At 44.4% G+C, this 18,876-nt stretch overlaps 1 protein-coding gene across 1 annotated transcript in view; it reads left to right on the forward strand.

Moving 5' to 3' along the window:
• MAST1 (microtubule associated serine/threonine kinase 1) overlaps positions 1-18,876 on the forward strand; it is a 696,806-nt gene that overhangs the window by 34,167 nt on the left and 643,763 nt on the right. Inside the window, exon 2 of the mRNA XM_069231862.1 lies at positions 803-834. Within this exon, the coding sequence (XP_069087963.1) occupies positions 803-834 (32 nt within the window). The remainder of the gene's footprint in view (positions 1-802; positions 835-18,876) is intronic.

Consider the following 18,876-nt stretch of genomic DNA (forward strand, 5'->3'; position numbering starts at 1 on the left):
TCATACACTCTATCTGTTTCTCATTAAGTGTCTCCACCTTTGCAGGTCTGGTGGCTTATTCCGTTAATTCATGCTTTTCAATATTGCAAGGGTTTTACTTCCAATGAAACATTATCAGGAAACCACGATTTTGGATTCCTTTTCTTGCGCTCATGCCATTCTTTCAACCATAAACCAGTATGCATACCAACCATTATCAACATGTTGCACACAGGTGTTTCGTCGGGGAGGGGGTGTGCCTCACCTAACCTGCCTTTCCTATTGGGCATACCCATGACCTCTGGTGGGGTAACCTACTGCTCATACACCTAAAGTGGAACTGTCTCTCCTAAAACATGTTTACACTCACAACCTCTAATGGAAAAACCTGGCACAATTCATTTATCTTCTTTGCCTGTGAGATTACCTAAGTAAGGGTAGGATTATTAATAACACCTACCAGTAACCTCTAATCAACTTTCACACCTGAAGAGGGTGGCCTACCCCTTGGACAGACTCACTTAAACACACTTTTCCTTCACCAGTCTGACCTTATACATTTGTTCCATGGTGATGGGGAAAGAAAAATCTGGCATGCTGTTCAACTCTCACAGTAAAAGAACGTTAAAACTATTTTTAAAAAACGATTAGGCACATTATTCTGTACTATTCAAGTGTGTTGTGGATTTAATATACTCGATTTCCCTATTGTTGATTTCTATGTGGTCGCCCTATATTAAATCTGTGATTTGTAGATCTGTCATAATCCATCTCTGATCTGGCATTCTTAATTCGGGCATTTCTCTCTCTCTCTTTATTCCAGAAGGATCTACCCTTGCCCCGGAAGAGCAGCAGGTAAGGTTGATTTGAGTGGGTGGGGGGGTGTTGGTCTGTGTGTGAGAAGGTTCATAAGGCTGTTTCAAAGTGCAGAAGAGCGAGGGTGCATCAGTTAAACACCACTGTTGTTATATTTTGACTGAGTGGTAAAGTGCTAACTTAGCACTGAGATCTATCCTTCGCTGCCTCACTGACCCCCTTTGTATATCCTCCTGCACAGGTTCTCACCCCTATGGCAAACTACATAAGCAGGCGCAAGGCTTTCTAAAGGTTTCAACCTCTTAAATGGCTGAGTTCAGCCGGTAAACCTAATTGGTGCAGGCAGTCCACTCGTGTAGTCAGAGGTTCCTAGTGGTGACAGAAGGAGCTTTCATTTTATGTCTAATTGGATAGTGCTTCCATATGTAGACTGTCAGTGCCGGGGCGAATGGTGTGATGATTCTGCGAAAAGCTTTTGCCGCCATTCTGGAGGCCCCCTTTCCTCTACAATTGGTGTGAATCAACAATACATTTTGGTGCTGCTGATGATGACGATGGTCTTCCCACTGAAATACACAGTGCCTTTATGGGTACTCAGGTCCCAGTTATTCTAGAAATGATGCCCAGTTATGCTGATCATTCTTTGATTTCAGAATCTCGAAACGTAATTCATATTTAAGTTTGTTGGATAAACAAGTCTCCCTTGTAGTGTAGACCAAATCACCTAATATCTTACATAACGCAAATTCAAGATGTATTGGAAGATTTTGGCAAACAAGATGAAGCAGGCAGAATGCATTGTGCATGGATGGGACACCACCACCCGTCTCAGTTGTAGAGGCTCCAACTACATCTCCATTGGAATTGATGATCCTCGTGACATACAGGTGCTTTAAAAGAGTGTCCTGGGGCATATTTGGTCCCCCCTTGCAAGGCTTTTTGCATGAAGACGAGGGCCACTCTAGGTGTACCTGTATTCCCAAACTGCTCAGGTCGGTGTAATGGGTATGTGTTCTGAGTGTATTCAAATCTCCCGAGGCAAATCGCAGTATTGTACATTTGTCCAGCTCTGAGTTTTGCCTTTTACTTGCACCACTTCCTTGGGCATCTAACACTCTAGCTGAAAATGTACCGGTTCAGTTTAACATAATTAGTTCTTCTTTTAGTTTTAAGTCAGGCTGATGATGCTGCTGCAGTTTGTACCCCTGATGAGTATCTGATTTTCTTTGATTAATGAATGAAGATGTTAGTGGGGGTTGTTCCTCACGCAGAATATTTGGAGTGATCATATCGCTGGCAACAAGGATAAAATAATCCAAATTAACCACGAACCTCTTTTAAGCAAATGCCCATGTTTTATGAAGAGATACTTTATGCATGTCTTTCATTCATTGCCTTTATTACATCCTTCCGATTTTTGTAGGTGCCTAGAATCAGCTGTATGCTGCTTTGTAAATGGTATTGCAACCCTGAAAGTTATTTTTTACATTTTCAACTTGCATTTAGTACGGGATAGTTGGGTCATCTCTGATTTTATGCTATATTTTTGGGGCTCTCATAGTGAAAGAATGGTTAAGTTGCTTAATGGAAGTTCTTTATTATTATATCCATTTGATTTCATTTTGAACCACCGGTAGTATCGTAATTTGACAAAAACTGGCATTGATCAAGGCTTTTGTTGTTATGGTCGTTTCAGAATATTTGAAGTTAATTTTCAGTTTCAAAGTACAGCTTTTTTAAGCATGTGTACATTAGGCATTTTATCATATGACAAATAGATAGTGCTGTTGCTACTTCAAAATTCCCTCAAAGTTTCAACATCTGACAAGGAAGGCTGTAAGATATCGGTTGCAGTCATTTTGCAGGAACTTGTGTGGATGATGTGCAAGTCAGGGTAGATTGACAGTTAAACAGAGTGAAAGAACTGACTATGTGAGACATGATGAATGAGTCAATAATTATGAGAAACATCTTAATGAATACTGCAAAACTGAAGACACATCGTCATTTTTACTGTGCTCTGGTTAAACTGTTGGGATGGCATTAGGAGTGGGCGTAATTTATGTAATTCCTTGTAGGGTCATCATGTAAGGTTACCCCAAAGGTCCCCAAAATTGTGCAAGAAGAGTAATTCATTATTTAGCAATATTTTGGACTTGAGATTGCATTTTTCGCTAAGAAATAACTCTAAATAGCAGTAAAACATAAATATCAAGCACAAGCAGCTCGCGCACGCCAAATGTGCACTTAGGGTAACACTTTCCCCCTATTTACTCCTGGCATTAAGTGCTATTTTATTAGCGCAAAATGTATTCTTGCATCCAAAATGCACACGAGCATACATTTTGCTCTAAGGAATTAGCTCTAAATGCAACAGAACATAAACAGTAGCGCCAGTAACCAGCTCGTTAAATGTGCTTTTGCAGTAGGATTTTTCCCCCTAAAACTACTCTTAATTGTGTGAGTGGACGTAATCGTGTTAGTATTGATAATTCCTCGTCAAAGAGTAATGCAGAACTACCGAAACTATTCCAATGTTACTCTGGCATAATTGAAAATCTGCCCAGGCCTAGCTGGTGTATTACATCTTAGTATGCAGTCTGTGTGGCTGAGGGTGGTGATTGTATAAAGATGTATATATGGTGTAATTTATTACGTGGGTATTGGAACAGAATATTCTCTAACCTGAAGAAATGTCTTGGCTTCCATACAGAAATATCACCTAGAATAGTGATGTTAATCATTACGTTTGGGGTAAAAGAGTTGTATTTTTATGTCTGTCTCTTTTCTGTCTGTCCTGGCATGACTACCTATCTCAGTGTTTATTTTGCATGTGTAATATACTATTGTAATTCTTTAGATTTCGTTTGGATTGTAATGATTACGTCAGTGCGAAATGTTTAATTACACAGGAGTAGTCAGAGTAATTTCAGTTAGTTTGTGTTAGTGAAAGTGATGCGTTTATGCCCGTTCATGTAATATTGAGTAGTGTGGGGCAAAAATGCCTACCCAAGAGCACATGAACAGACTGGTAGCGGCTGCTGCTGTTCCTGCTCTATTGCGTTTAGCGCTACTATCATAGCACAAAGTGCATCCTCTTCTTGATCTCACAAAACTTTGCTGTAGTTCTGCAAAGTACATGATGCACCCACCACTAGTAATAATTCCCGTAATTACTCATCTTTTATTTAGGATCTTGCGGAGAGCATGGTTATGAAGCTTTGCTGTGCTTTGATAGTTGACTTAATAAACAGTTTTAAAACTTAGAATAGTAAGGCTTCGTAAACATGAGGCAACACCATTGAAGTGCTAAGGTTTTACTGCTGGCCACTGTTGTTGTTCCTAGGATGTGTATATTTAAATTGTGGACTGATGTCCCTTCCCTGGTTTTAAGATCAGGATGACTTCCCTTTAGTTCTGATCAGCTGATAGGTTGGAATCAGCATGTTCTAAAGCTAATGGGAAAGGAATGTTTCTTGCTGATTGGTTTGTGTGGCTCATTGAACTAGAGAGGGTCATAGACAGTACAGCTGGCCAGGTCAGCGTAGGCCATCGAAACCACCTTCCTGGTGGAAGTCCACCATACTTAGAGATGCAGCTCATTCAGGCCTTCGGTTGAGATGCTGCAATGGCAGGTCCATTAACGACAGTGATGCTTTGCAGAGCCGCTGCCACTTTTGATGCACTCACTTGTGAGTTCTTCTTTTTTGTGCAAGGAACAAACTCCAAAGTTGGAGTTTATTCTTGCAAAACCAAAGAACAATGACCGCGAAATGCAGGAAGATGTTTCCCTGTGCTTGTGGATCACTGGGTAATTTTCCTGCCTGGGAGTGACATGCCGTGCTCGGCGATCTTGAGGAATGAAAGGAGGAGGCAGTTACTCTACCCTTAATAGGATGGGATGACTGTCACCTTGACCCTACAGCCCTTTGGCGAATGGACCAGCTAGTCACAGGTTTTCAGCAGTGGATTCCGCAGAGGTTCCAGCATCAGAAACCCTGCAATACTACTGACTCTAAATGGAGCAGGTGAACTGCGAATTTTGGGCCACATGTACGTACCTTTTTTCTCATCACAAAAAATGCTTTTTGGTATGTACAGACCTATTTTTGTGATTCGGTAATCTATTTACCGAATCGCAAAAAGGGTTTGCGAGTCGCAATTATTAAGGGGCGTCCCCTTCCTAATTGCGAGTTGCAGTCGGATGTACAATTGTTTTGTGACCGCGAATACAGTCACAAAACAATCGCAGTTTGCACCACTGACAAACTGGTGCTAACCCATTCGCAAACGGGAAGGCCTTCTCCTTTGTGAATGGCAGCAAAAATATTTTTTCATTTTTTGTTTTTGAAATGCATCTCGTTTTCCTTTAATGAAAACGGGCAACATTTAAAAAAAAAAACTGCTTTATTTCAAAGCAGTCACAGACATGGTGGTCTGCTGTCTCCAGCAGGCCACCATCCCTGTGAGGGTGGCCATTCCCAATGGGGTCGCAAATTGCGACCTACCTCATGAATATTCATGAGGTAGGTAATTTGCGACCCCATTGGAAATCGCAAACAGTGTAAAGTACACTGTGGTACATTCGTTTAGCGACTCGCAGTTTGCGAGTCGCAAAACGAATCTTTGTACATGTGGCCCTTAGTGAGGTAAGAGCACCACCAAATTGTACCAACCTCTAAATGATCCCTAGAATCCACGGGGCTAATACGGATAGCACATGATACTATACATTTTCACTCGACTTTTTTTGTTTTACTTTTTTGATGTATTTTTGATGAAAATTCTACGAATTACATAACGTTTTGCTACAAAACATGTCCGTTCTACTCTACCTGCAATGGCTCTCACCTTCATGGTGAAAATGAGTGTGCACCATAGTGTTAGGTTCTACAGCTGTCACTCAGCTGATGGGGTGTGATCTGTGGCAAAGTGCATGGGGGATCAATGTGGGGATGTGCTTTATCGATGTGCAATGTGTGAAGTCATGGAAGTTTGCACATTTTTAAAGGTTGATATTTGAAAGGTGCATGAGATGTGTAATTTTGTAACATATTTGCAAACATGCCTACTTGACAGGAACATTATTGTATTGTAGCATTTCCGTAGTATTGTTCTGCTCCTTGACAAGGCCCCAAAGTTTTTCATTTGTTTTGTAAGTAGGTACCGAGGCCCATATTTATACTTTTTTAGCGCCGCATTTGCGTCATTTATTGACGCAAAAGCAGCGCAAACTTACAAAATATAATTGTATTTTGTAATTTTGCGCTGCTTTTGCGTCAAAAAGTGACACAAGTGCGGCGCTAAAAAGGTATAAATATGGACCGCCATTTGTTGTTCATAGTCTCACATATGAGTTGAATATTTTGGCGTCTCATGTGAAGCCCGGGTATGTGCTCCATATTTGGTGCAGTGTCCTTTAGAGGTGCATTTGTGTGTGAAACCAATATGTGAAGGGAGAGTGAGTGAGAGACAGTTTTGCAGCTTTATAAACCAGTTAGTGTAACAGTAGTCTCAGAGTTAGCTAATTTCTCATGTATTTTTGGAACAGACAAACCTGCATTGCTGTTCTGGCTTTAAAAAAAATATTTGTATTGTTTTAAAATGTTTTACAACATACGAATATGTGGCTTTTCCATTGTACAATAATGTAGAACATCACCATTTTACATCTCTATACTGGTGCCCCAGTGAGGGTAGTATTTCGCCAGTGGACGCCCAACCTAAAATCCTCACTTGTCTGTGGTACATTCACCTGTGGATCAACTCTTTTCTAGCGTGTCAACACGATCTATCATTTTCCCCGCACACGACAGTCATGGAAAAGTATGTTCCCCAGCCCAACAGACTGAGCTAAATCCATGAAAGTTGACAGAGTAACTGAGTGAAGGGTTGTATGTTACTTGTTACAGGAGGATCTGGTGTCGTCTATATTAGTCTACTTAAGTGGAAACTCCGCCTATTCACAGTGCTTTATGTGAGCTGGTGGTTTCCAGTGCAAGGCACCGGCACTTATTTTTGAGGGCCGGCATTTCGTTTTCTGCCTCGAGTATTTACTGCAAGCAAAAGACATATGGGAAAGGCGATGGACGATAAAAACTAAAAAAGCGTCACAAAGGGAGAAAAGAGAAAGTTGCAAGAGTGAGCTGAAGGGGCAGGGAGTGGCTGTAAATGGATTAAAGAGGCCCGAGATGGCTTCAGGATTTCACGGCCGCAATATTCAGTGCTCGCACATTTATTTGCAACAGCTGCGTGTTTCAAAGGAGAGCTTTTGGCACACGTTTTTTCTTTAGAAATGAAGCACTTCCTATTCCATTATTTGAGCCTATCAACACCTATATTTTTAGGGTCAAGCCTGTGCTAGCATTCGCTTGCGCATGCATATCGCGTGCGAGACACTGTAGTAGTTAGAAAAGGGCTCTGAGCCCCGTCCGTGTCACATCAGTGTCTTTCATTGGTTCGTGGGCTTGCCTTTTAAAATCTGCTTGCTTTCATTAGTGGAAGGCATGCATGCATACATCATGCCTTTTCCGGTGGTTAGCCATCCTTGCGCGCAGAGACCAAGTACTGAAAACATACGAGGCTCGCTGTTTCCGTCCGGTTTGTGGACTACTTTTTCTCTTTTTTCGCTTCACGATCTCGCTTGGCAGAAGTCGAGCGCTTTGCATGACATTGACCCTGTTACATAGTTAATTGCACTTTTGCCAGTTACGTAGATAATTGCACTTTTGCCGATAGGTTTCACTACGGGTGAACTGCAGAAGCACGATTGCGCTCTTTTTTCCCATTTAATGAGGCAAGATAAGTCAGGTTGGGAGTTTATAACTACTAATAGCTCTAACTCGGAGAAATGCGAGACCCGTTGCATTGCAAATGCTTGTTGTTGATTGGTCGATGTAGTCCGCTCATCCTCTGCCCATCTGGAGAGCTCTGTATGCCATTGGGATGCTTGTGAAGCATTCTCACTTTCTCAGAACATGGTAATTTGCCCTTTAACCAGCAGGAGTGCAAGGCCAATACATTTTCAGGCCATCCTTCTCCCCTTGGGCCTTCTTTATAGTCCCAATAAGCATTTCTTGATAGTGTGGTCAATCACTATGTTAACTATTGTCCCGTAAGGGAGTCTAGTAGGTATGAACAGAGGGACAAGTTCAGGGCATATGCAGTAAGTATGACACCTCGCACACACCTACAGTACGGATTGGAAGATCCCATGTAGTTGCTGTTACGACTGTTGATGATCTTCATTCCCTTTGGTAGTGGGTTCCAGGGCTTGCATATCCAAACAGAGTAGGAGCTTCCACCACTGTCGGCAGGGGCGTAACCTGGTCAGGAAGACTGGGCATGTGAGCTTCAGATTTTACAACAAACACGCTGGCATATAATGTTAAAATACCACAAAACAAAATACAACAAGCAAGGCGCATGGGAGGGGCTTAAGGGACAGTGGAAAGGGAGAGGAATTTGGATTGTTAGGGGTACTGTCTAAGAGTAAACACAATAGGGCATATTTATGGTTTCTACCACAAAACTGCGCTAAACAAAGGCGCTAGTCGGGGGGATGGCGGTAGGTCAAAGGCGCTAGTGGGTCAGAAATTACGCTAGGTAAAGACAGGAGTCAAGCCCATCACCCCAATGGCCAGCACAGTGTACCAGTGTCCCCTGGGCACTGTCATAAGACTCAATGACCGGCAAAGGGGCCCTATGTAAGGGTCCCCCAATGGCACATAAAAAATATAATAATAATACATTTATAAAAATAATAAAATACTTACCTATACATACCCAGGATGGGGTCCCCATCCTGTTGTGTCCTGCTTGGGTGGGTGGGGGTGGTCCTGGGCCAATTCCATGGTGTTTGGCCACAGAAATGGGTCCACAGGTACCCTAACACCTGGTCTGACCCAGGCGTTAAATAATGGTGCTAAGCAGGCTTAGCGCCATTATTTGGGTCTGCCTACTGTGCAAGTCGTTTCTGTTCCGGAGTATAAATATGGTGGCTGGGGGTTAGCACCATTAGTGGACGGGAACGCCTACTTTGCATCTAATTAGCACAAGGTAGTTTGCCGCATCTACAACATGATTCTAACTCCTATATTTTGACGCTAGACGGGTCTAGCATCAAAATATATATATATGAAGTTAAGTTTGCACCATTTTAGCATAAAACAAAATGATGCTAACGCGGCACAAGCCAACCATAAATATGGGCCAATATTTTTCAAAATAACCAGCAATATCGAAGAATTTTATAACAGAGAGGGAGAGAGTGTGTGCGCTTTTGTCTGTGTTTATGTAAACATCCTTGGCGAAATTCGACAAATACCTCACCATATCCGACTGAAAGCAATTGTACCAAACTATCAGAAAGTACATTTATTAGAGGGGATGTAACACCCCAAACAACCCCCTGAAGCTGCGCCCCCGACTGTAAGCTTTGGTGAAAGTGCTTTCAGTAATGACAAATGTCCAGCCCCTGCATCCACAGTTAAAGGGCGATTGAGGGAGGCAACAACCTCCGGATCCACTGTTAAGCCACCATTTAATATTACAGCGAGTCCACACGGAAAGGACCAACCTAAGGATTTTTGGAGCATCAGACAAAATATATTTTGAAGCCCCGGGCTCTGAAAATTTTGTGTTTATTGCCCATTTTTAGTGAACGGAAGCCCGCGAGAGAACAAACAATATTAAAATAGACACTTAACTTTTAAAAGCGCGGTACACAAAAACAGCGACAAGTTCAAGTTGCGTGTCATCTTCTCGCGAAATAGTACCAAAAGAAAGGTTGAGCGAAGATTTTTTTGTGCTCCCTGTTATCCATATTTTTTTTGTCTTAAAACACAATATTTTAAGTGGAATTCAGTGTCTAACCAGACTCTTTCCTTTACAATAAAGGTTGTTCTGGTGAATGTTTAGCGGCCTAATGCATAATATATAAATATAAAACACATGCACGTAGCTATTGAAATTGTATCTTTAATTGACAGACAGTCATGACTGCAAATACATCTCTCTTCGCAACTGGCAATGTCAATGATACAGTGAAAACGAAGCCACGGTTCCTCGAATTTTCACCTTACAGTCGTGTTTAGGGGCATATTTATACTCTGTTTGCGCCGGAATTGCGTCGTTTTTTTTGACGCAATTTCGACGCAAAACTAACTCCATATTCATACTTTGGCGTTAGACGCGTCTAGCGCCAAAGTCCATGGAGTTTGCGTCATTTTTTCGCGTGGACACCTACTTTGTGTCAATGAGATGAGTTCACGTCTAAAAAATCGACTCCGAGGCATGTGCGTCGGATTTATACTCCCGGGCAAAATTCACGCCCAGGAGTGGGCGGGTCAAAAAAAATGACGTACGGGCGCTTTTGCGCCGTTTTTTAGCGCCTGCAAAAGGCAGGCGTTAAGGGACGTGTGGGCTCTGAAGGAGCCCAGAGGTGCCCTCCCATGCCCCCAGGGACCCCCCCTGTCACCCTTGCCCACCCCAGGAGGACACCCAAGGCTGGAGGGACCCATCCCAGGGACATTAAGGTAAGTTCAGGTAAGTGTTTTTTTTTTTTTTGTGGCATAGGGGGGCCTGATTTGTGCCCCCCTACATGCCACTATGCCCAATGACCATGCCCAGGGGACTGAAGTCCCCTGGGCATGGCCATTCGGCAAGGGGGCATGACTCCTGTCTTTGCTAAGACAGGAGTCATTTCTATGGGGGTTGGGAGTGAAAAAAAATGGCACAAATCGGGTTGAGGCGAAAAAATTGCCTCAACCTGACTTGCCCCATTTCTTGACGCCCAAGCCCCATATCCCCCTACGCCGGCACTGCCTGGTGTATGTCGTTTTTTTCCACGCACACCAGGCAGCGCCGGCGGCTAACGCCGGCTAACGTCATTGATTAAATACGGCGCCCGCATGGCGCTTCAGAATGGCGTTAGCCGGCGCTAATTTTTTTGACGCAAAACTGCGTTAGTGTAGTTTTGCGTCAAAAAGTATAAATATGGCCCTTAATCTGGCCATTTTCTCTTTAATTCTCTTCCTCTGCCGTGTTCCTTCTCTGGCTAAACAATGAACTCCGACTGCGTCGAGTAAAAGAAATGGGGAGGAGGCGGAAGACAGGAGCAGGACAGAGGTAGGAAGAATGGTCTAGTGAGAGAGGTGATTCGGAGGGAGAAGGGAGGTACTGATGCCGATGAGATAGTGAAAGCAGGGAGTCACACAAGGTAAGGATACATAAGGTAGCCAGAAATAAAGATACAGAAAGGCAGAAAGAGACATAGGTAGGTAGAAAAATAAATTAGAGAATGAGGCAAGATTTTAGAATGCGGTGACGAGAGTTAGAGATAGCAACAAAAATGTAGAGGGAGGAAGAGGAATAAGGTAGAGAGGGACATGCTAGTTAGAAATAGAGGTGAGTTGTAGATAGCTGAGATAGCGAAATAAATATAAGACAGATACAATGTAGACAGAGCAAAGAGGTAGGGAGAAGGGCAAAATGAAAGGAAGTACACAAAGACGTGTCAAAGGTAGTAGTGAGGCAGTGAGTAATGTAGAGAGAAAGGGATGAAAGGCAGGAAGATAGATGAGGAGAAAGAGAAACAGGTGAGATAGAGAAAGAGAGAGGAGCTTATTATAGACAGGGATGGCTCCTTCGTAATGGCGAAGGAGCGTCGCTCCCCTGGCTAAAAGCCAGCAGCTGAAAAATAATACAATATTACACTATTGTTTTATTTTTCAGCTCTTGGCTCAGCCAGCAGGTGCAGGGAGAGGCGGGGCTAGTCCATGGGGTAAGGGAGGAGAGGGAGTGGAGTCGGTGCACTAAAAGCGCATGTCAGTTTGGCTGGCCGTCTCAGGACAGCCAAACTGACATGCTCACATAGGTTTCTCAAACCCGTCTGTGTTGCACGGCCGGGTTGGAGAAACTGCACAGACTCCCATGCAGTGTCTGAGCGGCAGAGCAAGCCGCTCAAACCAATCCTGGCGCTGCCGTCATGCTAGGCATAGGGCTGAAGGCCATGCGTGGTGGCGGTTGCCCTGCACCCATCCCCTATAACAACCCAACCCCACGCTGCTCATGCCCTTCAACCGTGCATGCAGGAGTTGGCCACAGGACCTCATCTGCGGCCAGACCTGTGCAGCCAACCCCTATAACCACCCAACTCCATGCTGCGCATGACCTTTGGCCATGCGCAGCGAGGTTTGGCTATGGGAACCTGACCTGCGGCCAGATGCTCTGGCCAACTCCCATAACCACCCAACCACATGCTTTGCACAGCCTTTGGCAATGCGCAGCAGGAGTTGGCTGTGGCCTGTCTCTCTCTGGGTGTGAGAATAGCTGTGACAGGGTGTATCTGGGTGTGAGAGTGTCTGTGAGAGTGTCTGCCTAGGTCTGAGAGTGGGTGCGTCAGTGTCTGAGTGAGTCTGTGAGGGGATGCGTCAGTGTCTATGTGGGTTTGTGAGTGGGTGTTTGAGGGTTTCAGTTGGTCTGAGTGGGTGTGTACGAGTCGTCGTGCGGCTATGAGTGGGTGCATGAGGGTCTGAGTGGGTCTGTTAGTGGTTGCGTGAGTGTCTGAGTGGGTCTGTGAGTGGGTGCATAAGTGTCTGAGTGGGTGTGTGAGTGGGAGAAAGAGATTGAGAGTGAGAGAGTGAGAGGGAAAGAGAAAAAATGTTTTTAGGCTTAGATGGTTGCTATACTTAGAATGAGATATTTCTGGACAAATTGAAAAGAAAAATGTATTTGTCAATTAAAAAGAGTGAGATCACCTTTCAATATGAACCTTAAACTTTTGAAGGTTAAAAGAAATTAAAGAAGGAATATGACCACGGGCAACCCTGGAGTGGAAAGTAAACTTTAAGGCATAGGTGACTCCTTACTGTGATGCTTCCAGAAAACCTGTGATAGTCAAACCCAGCATGTGATTGGAAAGAAATGTGAATGTTCCAGCTTAGGAAGGTTTAACAGTCAAGACACCAGTAAATAAACAAATACACTGCCAAGCAATACTAGGAGTTGAACCTTCAGGCTCCTGAGTGAGAGCACAAGACCGCAAACATTAGGCCAGAAGTGACTCTGTTCCACTCTGCATCCAAACATAACTATAAAATTCGTCCCAAACATCTTGCCAGTCTTACTCTTTGAAGTCATTGCATAGAGAGACCATTTCAATGACAATCTCTCTCTCTTTCTCTCTTCCATCCCATTATACGATGGAAGATAGAGAGAGAGAGTGACAGGACCACAGGGGGCATCCTGCGGGAGCCGGCATTGCTCCCAAAAGCAGGGAGCTCGTTTTAATAGCAGTTCCCTTCTTGCAGGAGCAATGTTTTCATCTGTCTTCACCGCATGCTTATTTATGTGCAGGAAAGACATATGAAAACTCTGCTTTTTGCAAGTGAAAACTGTTTGACAGCTCTCACTTGCAGAAGGCGGACTTTGTTTGCTTTTGCTTGGTGGGAGCTAGCAGCTCATATGAAGCAAAAACAAACAGCCTTGTCCCGGGGGTGGGCACCACGGGACATAGCAGGAGCCAGCCCTGAGGTATGGCGTTCCACAGGGCCATCATTGGCTCCTCGATGGGGGCTGCACATTCCCCCTCCAACTATGAATTTAGCCCGTTGGAGGTGGTGATCCCCGGGGCTGCAGGGGTCCGAAACAGACTCCCTTTCGTTTTTTTTAATGTTTACCCCGGGGATGTGTCGGTCCCTTGGGCAGCAGAGGTGCCATGTGGACCCCCCTTTTAAATACAGAAAAGCCCCAGGAAGCTGGTGGTCCCCGGGGCTGCGTGGGGCCACGCATGCCCCACCGCATTCCCATCCAAAAATGCCTAGGGGAGGTGGTGGTCCCAGGGGTCGCAGAGGGGCTACGTGCCCCCCACATTTGCTTTCAGAAAAGCCCTGGTGTGGTGGCAGTCCTCAGGGCAATAATGAGCCCAGGAAGGGGGCCCCGTGAGCATCCACCTTATATTTTTATATGCCCCTTGGACCTGGCCCACCGGGGGCCTTAAAAAAAACAAGGACAGGGGATTGTGCTTGTTTTTTTTAAACAACTTGCAGCAACACCAGAGATAAGGGGTCAGGGTGTCTTTACTCTAACCCATTTTCCTTTTTTTTGCATTTTTTGTTGGGAGTCAGCTGAAGCCGAGCCACAAGATGGCTGCCCACACTTCCTGGTTGAAGCGCTGGCAGCCAATCAGAGCTGTGCATTTCCCTGCACAAGCTCGTCATGTCGCGCATGTACCACGAAGTCGGTACTGCCAGAGATATACAAATTGATTCTCCCTTTAATTTCTCGAAAACTACTAAACAGATTTACACCAGATAAGTGAATGCACAATCTGCGTACCGAAATCCAGCTGTTTGCCAAATTTTGTGAATTTCCGTCCAGTGGATCAGGCTGTAGTCGCGTTCAAAGGTCCTATGGGATTAACATGGGAAATGCAACTTTGTGCCCCCACCCCTTTTTCTCAGGCCCCGCTTGACGATCACCCCAAGACTTTGAGTGCATAATAAGAACGACTGGTGCAGTTTTTTTGGGAACATTTCGTGAAGATTTGTCAAACGGTGCCAAAGGAATAGGCAAGTCAAAAAATGCTTTTTCTATGAAAACATGGTCCTAACTAAAACTACCTACTGGCGAGCGCCACTAGATAATATATCTATATCTCCAAGTTGCAGTTCCTCAAATGCCGGAACCCTTGCAATGTCAGTGTGCGGCTGGGTGAGGCACCCGTACACATCCTGAATCCACCATTCTCTCCTACCACCAGAGAATCGTGCACTCCCACAAAATAAGTCCAAATTATTCGATCTTTGCTCAAGTGTCCATCTATTATGATGCTATCTCAGGATGAAAACAACCCCAATACTTTTCGGAGGCCTTGCCGCCTTTATCACAGGTGAGTGACCAATGGAACCAGCATCATTTTAATACGCCATCCCAACAATTCCATCACAACAAAAGTAACATAAAAAACAAATTGGTGGTGAATGTGCAAAAGCAAGCAGAATGTATGGGCAATCTAGTAGAGTTTCCAAATGATGTATTCAAATCAAATGAAAATCTTTTTGTGTAATTGTGCAAAACTCAAACAGAAAATTTTGCCTATGTAGTAGATGTTCCACATAACATCTTCAATTGAAAATAAATTCTTATTGCAAAATATTAAACTTGTGATCATCGCTCTCATAGCAACGAAAGTAACATGAAAAAAGGACTGTGGCTGCTTGCGCCAAACCAAAACAAAAAAGGCCATCATGCAGAGGTTCCAAACGAAATTCTGCATTCGAAAAAAACTCACTCCATAATATTTCTCATGTAGTTAATTGACCATCACAAAATAGTCCTGTTTGATTTTTGCAATATTACGTTGGGATGACGTATTAAAATGGCGCTGGTTCCTTTACTCACTCATCCGTGATCAAGGCAATAAGGCAGCTGAAATGTGTTGGGTTGTTTTCCTCCTTAGGTAGCACCATAATAAATCGTCACCTGGGAAAAGATCGACTGATTTGGACTTATTTCCTGGGAGCATGCAATTATATTATATTATATTATATTATTATATTATATATGCATTTGACCTGTGACTCACAGAAACAATTAACAGCGTGCTTTTATGCTTATGCTCTTATGCTTACAGGCATGTGATAACATATAATCATCAGAAAAACAGTGGTAATTAACTCATGCTTCTGATAGAGACTCAAAACCGCAGATACCTTCCCTTTTGGATATTCCCCAGGCATCAGATTAGATCCAGAAACCTTTTAGCAGTATGTCTCCGTGGCTGTAGATTCTGCACTTATGCTGCTATGCCCTGTAAATGAGGTGCAGAGCTCAGGGGTGGTTCCTCTGTAGGAGTGTGGGGGTGTTGACGTCCGACTGGGAGCCCCAACAGGCTGAGTATCTCATTTTTATATACTTTCCCTTCTCAAAACTTACCCGTACCGCCACTTGTCTTTTTTCCACTAGGGGACAGGGTTACAGCACTCTCAGTCTTGGAGGACCAGGACCATCTGAGGTTATAGAAACTGGACTGCACATGTTATATTGACTGGTATTTTCACCATGGCCAGCCTAACTTGCGCAGTTCAGGCTTCCAGAGCCAGTTGTATGAAGTAGCAGGAATAGCAGGTGCACAGCCCCCTCATTCTCTGATGGAGCACTGTGCTTGCTGACCCAGCCAATCCAGGCACTGCTCTTACGCTGAATAGTAATATAGGCAGCATGAGAGCAGTTCTTAGATTGGCTGGGATGTATTCCGCTTGAATCAGCATTCATGTATTTTCCAGCCAGGCAGCACAACGTGGGAGAATGGAACCTTGGGGGCAGTGCACTGCAAGTTGAACATGTACTGAATGAAGGTGTCAAGCCAAGCTAAGATCGTATTTAATATTACGTTGTGTCATGCTTCGGACAGTGAATGCTTTATTGATAGTATGTGCATGATCACCTCTGCATTCTATTTATAAAGCATTTACTGTTTGTTTTAAATATATTTACTTGGACGTGCCCCACCACTTGCAAAGGCCATAAGCTGCTACTGGCAGAGCCTATATAGGTGCCAATCTAAGTGCTGACATCAGTTTTTTTTTTATGTGCCAGCAGTTGTGGATTTGGAACTACCTCACATCTCTTTGAGACCCTCTTTACCTGAAAAAACGGTAAAAGAATGTACAAGGGAAATGTCTTCTTCTAAAATGATAGATTCTAAATGTTGTAGGGACTGTCGCTACAAAATGTCGCTAACAAATGTCTGTGACAGACCCTCATCAGGTTTGACTGCGGTGCCTGGGGTCGAGTCACAACAATAAGGCCTGCATTTATTGCACATTGATTGGCCTGAAGGCCATTGAAGACTGCAAGGTAAAACTGTACATTGCAAAGCACCGGAAAACTCCACATCACCACTGCTCCAAGTCTATCCCAGTCCCGTTCCAAATCTAGAACTCACAAGTGTTGTTCAAGGGCTCGGTTTTTGTCTCGATCAAAGTGGTTGGGTAAGTCGAAAGAAAAAACACAAGAAATCTATGCAGGACGCAGCCTCTTCCTACCACTCTCACTCTCCTGAGACCATGCAGGATTAAATATATGCTCCCACTCGGTCACTTCCGCTTATATCAGAAACAATGTAGTCATCCCTTATCAGGCGATACTTAACTCATAAAACTCATGAACTGCTTTTGCCTCCAACTTGAAATGGCCACCCTATCACTGCTTTCACCGGGGTGCCCCTTATCACTAGCCAATCCAACCTCCACAAGGTGCCCAGCAGTTTTGCAGTCGACGCAGTGGTGTCCCCCTCCCTGTGGTCGAGGTCAACAGGCCGCCAAGTCCACTATACCCCCAATAGCCCCACCCCTCAAATCCCTTTAGCATGCCCTTAGTGAAGCACAGCCAACTAGTGGGAGGCAGTACCAGCTCTTTGTGGAGTTCTAGGGGGAGCAGAAAAAGTCACCGCTCTGCAGAAGAGAATTATCTCCCACTGGACTGTGTTCTGCATTATGATCTGCTACGCATTGCTGAAAGACAGCCTCCAGAAGGACTGCATGCTCATTCTGCTAGGGCCAAAGCTGCTACCACTGCATTGGCCTTCAAAGGCTCTGTCCTGGACATTTTTTAGGCAGCTATGTGGAAGTCTCTCCATATGTTCACCAAGCACTATTGTCTGGGCAGTGAGGTTTGCATTTTGTACATTCTGTCTTGCAGGACCTTCTGGTTTGAGTCCATCCACAGACCCTCCTGCAGATTGGCACTGCTTTGGTACCTATTCAAAAGGTGAGGTATCTGTAGCTAGAAGTCTCTATCAAAAGAACAAGTTAGTTACCTTTGGAAAGCTCTTTCTTGTAAAGACTCTATGTAGCCGCAGATTCCTTGCCAATCCTCTCCGTTCTATGCTTGGACTGTATCCATTAATAGGATCTGAACGTTAGGAAACTGCACACTGGTCACACCAATTTGTTTTGGAGGCTCTGCTTCTGGGAGCGTGGACAGTCTCAAAAGCAATTGCTGTCAGCACGTAGGATTGGCACCTATATAATCTCCCCACATTATTTCTGGAGTGCAATAGCCAGGGGCGGCTCCTCCGCATTGGGTGAGGAGCGTCGCCCCACTAGCTAAGAGCCAGCAGCAGAAAAATAAAACAATATTTCATTATCCTTTTATTTTTCTGCTGTTGGCTCAGCCAGCATGTGAAGGGAGGGGCAGGGCTGGGCCATGGGAGGGTGAGGCAGGGGGAGGAGTGGAGTGCAGTAAGTGTGTGTGTGTTTGGCCGGCCAAACACACATGCGCCCTTAAGTTTCTCCAATCCGGTTGTATTGCACAGCCAGGCTCGAGAACGTGCACAGACCCAAGTGCACTGTCTGAGCGGCAGATCAAGCCGCTCAGACCAGTCCTGTTGCTCCTCTCATGCTAGGTATACTATGGGAGTTACGGCAGGATTGCTTGGGAGACTGTTCTGGTGTTCCAGTGAATGCTGGGACACCAGAAGAGCAGAGGAGTGAGGCGGCAGCGGGCATGGTAAGTATTTTTTTAATTAATTGTTCCCCCCGTCATCCTCCCCACCCCTTGACATTTGTGTTGTCGGCCGCTAGCAATAGCATTGGTGTGGAACCATGTAGCACCACCTTCCAGGCATAGAGGTACTGCTATAAAGGTTCCATATCCAGTCTGATGCCTGGGTAATATTCAAAAGCTGATGAATCTCCGGCTAGATAGAATCTGTACCAGAAGCAGCGTTACCAAAGGTAGGTAGCTTGCTAATTTGAGTCACTTCTCCCTTTTCTGTATTGCACCTATGGAGTTAAATAATTTCACAGAGTTGTAAACCTGCAGTTTATTACATGTTCTCATATCCCCATCCACAGGTGTTAGAACGTAATGTCTCAGGCATTTCAATAAAGCAAAGCAGACTTATTTGTGCAACTATTCCAGTCTCAGGTTCGAAAAGGGATGACACTCTGTGGTGTTTAGGCTTAAAATGCTACCTCGTCAACTGTCATGTAGCTACCAGGCTTGGGCTGTAAGTGCTGTATCCATGCTGCAGTCCCTTCTGTCAAGTTCTCAGTCTCACTCTAGTGGCTTTGA

The sequence above is a fragment of the Pleurodeles waltl genome, chromosome 4_2 (genome assembly GCF_031143425.1).
Source record: "Pleurodeles waltl isolate 20211129_DDA chromosome 4_2, aPleWal1.hap1.20221129, whole genome shotgun sequence".
NCBI lineage: Eukaryota > Metazoa > Chordata > Amphibia > Caudata > Salamandridae > Pleurodeles > Pleurodeles waltl.